At 30.8% G+C, this 7842-nt stretch overlaps 1 protein-coding gene across 1 annotated transcript; it reads left to right on the plus strand.

The window, feature by feature from the left end:
• Positions 1–2829: 2829 nt before the first annotated feature.
• On the plus strand, positions 2830–3252 carry LOC18993973 (nuclear transcription factor Y subunit B-4). Its single transcript, XM_006417556.1, has one exon. It carries the CDS (start codon positions 2830–2832, stop codon positions 3250–3252), a length of 423 nt encoding a protein of 140 aa, XP_006417619.1.
• Positions 3253–7842: the final 4590 nt, after the last annotated feature.

Here is a 7842-nt window from a genome sequence, read left to right on the forward strand (position 1 = left end):
TAGTTGAAATGATATCACAAATAGTTTGAGAAAACTAGCTTTGTAAATTGTAATGGCAATTATCTTTTCAATTGGTTGTGCATGGACCGTTTAAACTATGTAAATCACATCACTGTATATCATATTAAAAATCCAATCTAGATTATAATTTATACATAATCAGACAGTGCGATTATAAGATCTAAAGTCAACCTAGTTTCGAAGTATGTAGAACGATTTCATAATCGCATATTCCATTTTAAATGACGTATTCTAAAAATTATTATCTTGTTTTAAAATAGACACGCATTCTAGTTTTCTTTAATAAAGTACGTATATTCTATATAAGTTCCAACGTAAATATTTCTCTGTAAAAACTTAAGCCTCTCTATACAATTATTTTTTTTGGTAACAAATCCGTATGTGGTGTTTGGAAATTCCGCCTTTTTCTCGTGTTTGCTATTTTTTTCAAGTACAGATGGAAACTTTCGAACATTTGTTAATAGTTAATTCATTACACAAATTAATTAAACCATGATATATGTTTGACATTTCAGAATGTCTCCCGTGGGTTAAAATGCTCGAAAGCCAGACGCTTAGGGTTTGAATCCATATATGATATGGTATTGGTTAACTTTTAACTACGACATTTTTTTTCTATCATATTTGGCCCACGTGTATATTGCTTATACATATTAACATATGTATTAGGTGAATTCTTGGTTTCTTGCGCAGTATGCTAATAAGTACCTTTTTTTTTTTTACAGAAAACCAAAGGTCAAATGCATGCGAGTGGGATATGATCCGTACCCGCGATATTATGCGGATTACATGCCCCGAATATCATAATATTTTAATGTTAAAGTTTTGACATTCCATAAGCCAACCATTGCTTCATCAAGAATAATTTCTTTTACCAAAGTAGCTAAGCTCTAATCAAAATTAGGTCCACTTCATTTTTCATTATGGGTATTATTCTCAGTTTCCATTAGGAGAACCTCATACGTAATTAATTTAGATAAAAATTAGATTTCCAAGATACTGTATATGAAACAGTATGTAGTCTGAAATTCGTCTGTACGTTTCGGTCGGTGAAATAGTTGTGGACATCATTTGTTTAATTTGTAGTGTAATAGTTAGCTAGTTGAGATGGATATAGGCTTTATATCGTCTTCTATATTATCGCGGATTGGATACATGATGAAATGAGTTGAATTACGTGATGTATAGACGTATAGTAATATATGTTTATAAGCTAGTTGATTAGATTATCATATATACTCGTAGCATTTCCATAAAGCTGAGACTATGGTAAAGGTTTCAAAAGCTAAAGCAAATTTTGCATAGTTAAAACATTACGCCACAAACAATTCAATATTAATTTGATATAACTTTCGTATAATTATACTTACGTGACATATTTTATTTATCTCATTTTCTTGTTAAAGTTTTTTATAAAAAAAAACATTGTTCGCTTAAATAGAAACTATCAACATTTTGTTTGTGAAACATGTTACGCGGGGTAATTGAGATGCTGTTTGTGGAAACGTATAATTAACAACAGTCTCCGGAAAAAAAAAAGTCTCTCCGGATGTCTTATATTGTATTAATGGACTATTGCTGAGTTCAATCGAAAACAAAAGCGCACATCAAAAATCCGAAAAAAAAACACACACACACAAACCAGACTGAACACGTCAACACAACTTATACGCGAATGATGATGGTAAAGCAAGCTATAAACAATAACCCAATATTCTGGTCTAACGCACAGCAATGTCAAAGGATATTCGAATCGTGCTATGTTACTACAATAATGCTAATTTAACGCTCCCATGGCCACATATAACATACATTGTAGGGATTAATAACTTTTTTGAATATTTTTCTAAAATAACACACTTTAAATTTTTGTTCCAAACATAGCATCGTCAATTTAAAGTTCCAATAATAGCACAAATATCAATATTAAAATAATTCAAAAAAAATTTCTAATAAAAAAACCTAAACCCTAAATTGGAAAAAGTGAAACATAAACATAATGTTTAACCTTATTTGTAATTCATTTAGGGTATAAACAAGTATTTCCACACAATAATTTGAACTACTTTTAGACTATTGATCTTATATAGTATGCTATGTTTGGAAGAAAAACTACTACTTGTGCTACTTTTAGTAATAATTACTGGATCGACTCATACCTTTTACATAAATTTAAATTTAGATCAATCGCTGTACTGCTTCATCAAATAAACGGCATTCAGTCTATCTTAAAAATCATGAAGTTCCAACTTAAAAATAATTCAGAATAAATTAATTGACCTATTATTATTTCTATGAGCTATTATAATAACAAACAAAATATAAACCCCAGTATTTTTTTTTACAGACGCCATGATTATCAACACATAATTAGAATCAAAATGATGACGATGCATAAGTAGAGATAGAGTTGTATTTTAGAGTTGCAATCAAACTAATGAAAAAAATCAGAAACATGAATTATTTAAGAAGGTTGATAGAGAGTGAAACCCACCGTAAATTCTAAAGATATCCAACAGAGAGATCTAAATCAGTAATAAAAATGAAGATGGCGATCTAAGCTTCACACACACATCCATCGAGAGACAGAATCTTAGATAAGGGAAGGGTCAAGTGCAAGACCATCATAGGACATCTACTTTACACATACACATACACATACACATACATATACAATACATACACATACACATACACATACACATATACATATATATATAGGGAGGGTCATGTATATTGGATGACCTGTATAAAAAGGTGATAAGAGAGACTAGAGTTGATAGACTCAATAAAAACAACAAGAGGAAAATGACAGATGAAGATAGATTGTTACCAATAGCCAATGTAGGGAGACTTATGAAGCAAATCCTACCATCAAATGCAAAGATCTCAAAAGAGGCAAAACAAACAGTTCAAGAGTGTGCAACAGAGTTCATAAGCTTTGTTACCTGCGAAGCCTCGGATAAGTGCCACAGGGAGAATCGAAAGACAGTGAATGGAGACGACATCTGGTGGGCTCTAAGTACTCTCGGCCTCGATAACTATGCTGACGCCGTGGGGAGGCATCTTCACAAGTACCGTGAAGCCGAGCGAGAAAGAGCTGAACACAACAAAAGTAGCAATGACAGTGGAATCGAGAAAGAACCAAACAATTACAGAAGTGATCCACAGAACCAACCGACGAAGTTTCTTAGGGTTTTGGAAAAAGGAAGCAGCTCCTCGGCTCGTTGAACTATATACATGTGACCTGAAATATGAAGCCAAGAAAGATTTATAGAGAGAACAAGAAGAAGAGGATTATTTAATGTTAATGTTGAATCTTTATTACAATGTATATGTTTACATTTGCTTTACAATTGTAATTTTCTACACATAAAGCTATGAGATTTTTTTTTTTTTCCTTGCTATGAGATATTGATTGTTTGAACCAGGGGAAGATCCCATGGATATGGAAGTGGAGAAGATAGCAGAAACAAGTACTCATCAAGATAATTTTTTTCTTTTTCTTACAGGAATGTGACTTCGTAAAGTCGTACGAAAAAGAGGTTTATGCCTATATCACCACATAGATCAAACTTAAAGCTGCATCCATTAGGCAAAAAGAAGAAGAAGAAGAGGTTTATGCGTATCTCCCCGCATATATTGATCTATTTCAGTGGCTTGATCAATGATAATGTTCATCCCCATATGCCTTTTGGAGCCTGAGGCTTAGCTAATGTTAACCAAGATAAAGGAGCATTGAGATATGACCATTTAAAATGAAATTCTTCTTACAGAATAAGATTCTATGTTGGTGAATGCTGAAGTCAGAAAGTAATTAGTTCACATTAATGGAAGTAAGCCTAGAATGTTGCCATTTGCCAGATCTTAGTTCACATGTAAGCAGATTGGTCTCTAGACAACTGAAGCACATGAAAAGACAATTTTAATTTAAGTTAAAGTCAATATTTCTTCTTTGCAAAAACAAAAACAAACAACAAAAAACAGCCAATAAATCCAAGAACAACCAATAGGGTGATGAGCTTTTTTGTTTGTCGCAAAGCTGAATAGTCAAAAATGGGGCTAGGGTTTGCGTAGAGATGGTACTAAGTTCAGAGTTCAAAAAAATAACCCCAAGATTATGAGGACCACAACCTTATGGGAACACTAACCCAAAATTATAAACGAATTTTCAAGATTTGTATATCTTATGACATGCTTGCTTTATGGTTATCTGCAAATGGGGTGATTTTAAACCATCATATAAAAAAAATAGAAACAATTCATCAAAGGAAGATGCAGCCTATAGTTATTTAGAGTTTTCTTGGGACCACTTCTCAACTATGTTATGTTCTTGCTCTATTATACTAAGATTGAACAAGTAGATATATAAGAGATTAGTTCAAAGAGACAAAAGCTGAAAATCACAAACATCAAGATATTTATTTATCAATAACTATACCAAGATAGTAACATTTCCATAGTACATTTGAATATTAGTATACCAATGTGGTAACACAATGTTTTGCTATGTACTTAAACCTTAACAATGTTATATCTGACATCTAAGTACTGAATGATTCTAGGATAATGTTTGTTCCCATTGGCTCAAACCATGGAATCACGGCATTGAGCTCCTGAACAGGCAGGCAGCGATGCCTCGGGAAGCAGGAGTGCGAATATTTTAAGGTATCCACAAGTACACACCACATCTGATGTACCCATTGAGATGGAGAAAGAGAAGGATGAAGAGGAAAGGTCCATGTGATATATAATAGCTTATATATTATGATGATTTTACATACAGCCATTGAGGGTTGCAGCATGGACAAAGGAATATAATAGCTTATTATGATGATTTTACATACAGCCATTGGTTTTACACAAGTTGCTGAATTTGATACCCATGAGAATGAGAAGCACATATGTCAAATTCTTCTAAGTAAAAGAAAGAGCTAGTTGATACCATCTTATTTTCTCCAGGAGTTATTTACTATATCTGGTACTGGACTATTCGGAAACAACTCATTTGTAAAAATTTCCAAAGCTTGGCGGATTATGTAAAGACATAATTCAGATTAGGTTTTTGTTTAAATGACTACAAATACAGTAAAAACCTGCACGATAAATTGGGATACAAAGTTATTACCACGATTTGATTTACAACCTATTTTATGGGATCTCTTTTAAAAATGAATCTAATGGAACCAAAAGTAATGCAAATGCGTGAATCAGGTAATTTCTTGATCCATCACCTCTATTCTATCAATTGAAGATAAAAATTTGACAACTTTGGTATTGTATAACATTGTAGTACACATATGTCATATGTGTATACGCTTTGCAAAAAAAAAAAAAAATCATTGGTTGTGCCTCTCTAAATTCGGATGTTCTTCTTATAAATAGAACTAAATCTCCAAAAGACTAAAACATTAACTCTAAAACATAGTTTTTAAAACTCAACTAAACTTTTTAGAATTACAAAATCGGAGTAAAACAGTTCATATATAAATGGTTCTCTTAGGGTTCCAGTAGCTAACGTCTCAATCTTGGTTCTGTAATATCCAAGAGCTTTAGTTAATCTCGTGCATATTTCAAATGTTAAAAATATTGTGCTGTATTAACCTTATCTTCTACATTAGCAGCTTCGTTTCATTCTTAAATTTAGCTCGTCCAAATTTATCATTAATTTCAGATCCTTCATTTGACATCATATTATATACTTTTAAGAGTAATTGCATTCATGATAGCACAAATTGCGTGAATAAATTAAACAAACTCGACGACAAATTTAAATATTAACAAAAATGAAAGATGAGAGTAATTTGGGTCTTTGACCGTAGTCTCTGTAATGCCTGCGATGCCTCATGTAGATTGTAGAGACCAGTAGATCTTGAACTTGAAGCTCTGTATATGCATGTGTCCTGAGATGTCTGGTTGAGATTTTCATCACTGATTGATTTTGTTATTCTTAATTGACCTTTAAAGATGTGCAGTCCAAGTATTTTACTACCTATATATACATTTTAGTGCGTCCTTTTATTTTTTATTTAATGCATTGCGCGGCCTTTGACCTAACCGCCTCGTAATGCTTAGAAGTTAATTGTTTTCATGTCATCAAATTTCGTGCGTGTAGTGCTTTCAGTGGATCTAGAAGGCGTAATTAAACCAACCTGAACGTATTTTGGATTCAAAACTATATACATGTTTTAGTTAAAAACACACATGTATTAATCTTTTTACTGTTTACATTTTACGTCTTGTAAACAAAATACATCATTTAATTGACACACTCAAAATGACAAAACTGTAACCCTTACAAAATCTTCAAAAATTGAAATAGAGTCTATTAATACTTAAGTGCTAGTGTTCTACTAGTGGTGGTATCGATATTTTTTTCCCATTCAAGTCTTCACGGAGGATCATGGCTAGATGGAAGGATACCTTGGAACCAAGTATGTAGCATAGTGGAATCAAGTGCCATGTGATTATTAATACTTTTAAGTCTATGCTGATTATTTTAATCATAATTCGTTTCTCATATATATCATACCCTGATGAAGACTACATTATTCCGGGACAATGTGCTTTTATGGATTTACTAACCTTCTGGGAAGGGTGTTTGTAATGGACTATCGTCATACACTCGTACTTTTTTATGTACATGGATTCTTCTCCCTCAGATCATGCAATCCTCAAAGACATTACACTGTTTCCTCCTTATACATCTTAACCCGACAATGGACTGGTGTAGGATGTAATGATTCATTTTCCTTAAGTTAATATATACAATGACTTGAAAAAGATTAAGACAAAAAAAAAACAAAAGGTTACTTTGCTTAACTGTTTTTCTGTTTGGCTCTAAAGTCTAAATACAAGAAACATTGTCGGATGATGCAATGAGAATTAGAGAACATGTTCTAATTTTGTAGAAAACAAAAAATATTGTTTTGGCTCATCTTAACAATATTTGTGATAGCTAGATTCACAGAAATAAATAAAACAAAAATTAGATTCACTTTAAATTAAACAGATTTGTGATAACTTGGATGCTTAACTAATTTAGTTATTAAATTTATGTGATAAAAATATAGGATATGAAACATACAGTTATTTTACGCAAAAAAAAAAGTATGGACTATTTGCATAATTATCATATATATTATAAGCAAAGTAAAATTTTGAGTCAAAGCTCTCTCATTCAATCTTAGGGTGGCTAATTACCCTTTATCCCTTCTTATATTTTTTAAATTTAAATCTAATAAAAATTATTAAAAATCGTAAATTAATTAAAAAATATTAAAAAACGTAAATTAATTAAAAATTATGAAAAATTGTAAAATTAATAAAAAATTATTTAAAATTGGAATTTAATAAAAAAATTTAAAATTTAATAAAAATTATTAAAAATCAGAATTTAATCAAAAAATCTTTAAAATAGAAAATAAACAAATATTAAAAATTGGAATTTAATAAAAAAATATTTAAAATCATATCATATATAATACATGCACAGTAATTTTTTCGCTATAAGCTCTCTCATTCAATCTAGGTGACTAATTACTCTTTATTCTTTGATAAAATCTTTTTAAATATCCTTAATTAATTAATTAATTTATATTCATAATTTGTATAACAATTTTGCTGTTATTTTCATACAAATTATCAAAATAAAAGAAGAAAAAAAACGGTAGATGAAGAAAATAAGTATAAGAAGATGAAAACCCGAAGATGCAAAAGAAAAAATAGAAGAAAGTAAAGATGTGTAAAAGACAAACAAAAATTAGAAAAAAAGTTTGGATAAAAAAATGACCAAGAAGAAATAAGAAGCAGAAGATAAAT

The sequence above is a fragment of the Eutrema salsugineum genome, unplaced genomic scaffold (assembly GCF_000478725.1).
Source record: "Eutrema salsugineum unplaced genomic scaffold, Eutsalg1_0 scaffold_5, whole genome shotgun sequence".
NCBI lineage: Eukaryota > Viridiplantae > Streptophyta > Magnoliopsida > Brassicales > Brassicaceae > Eutrema > Eutrema salsugineum.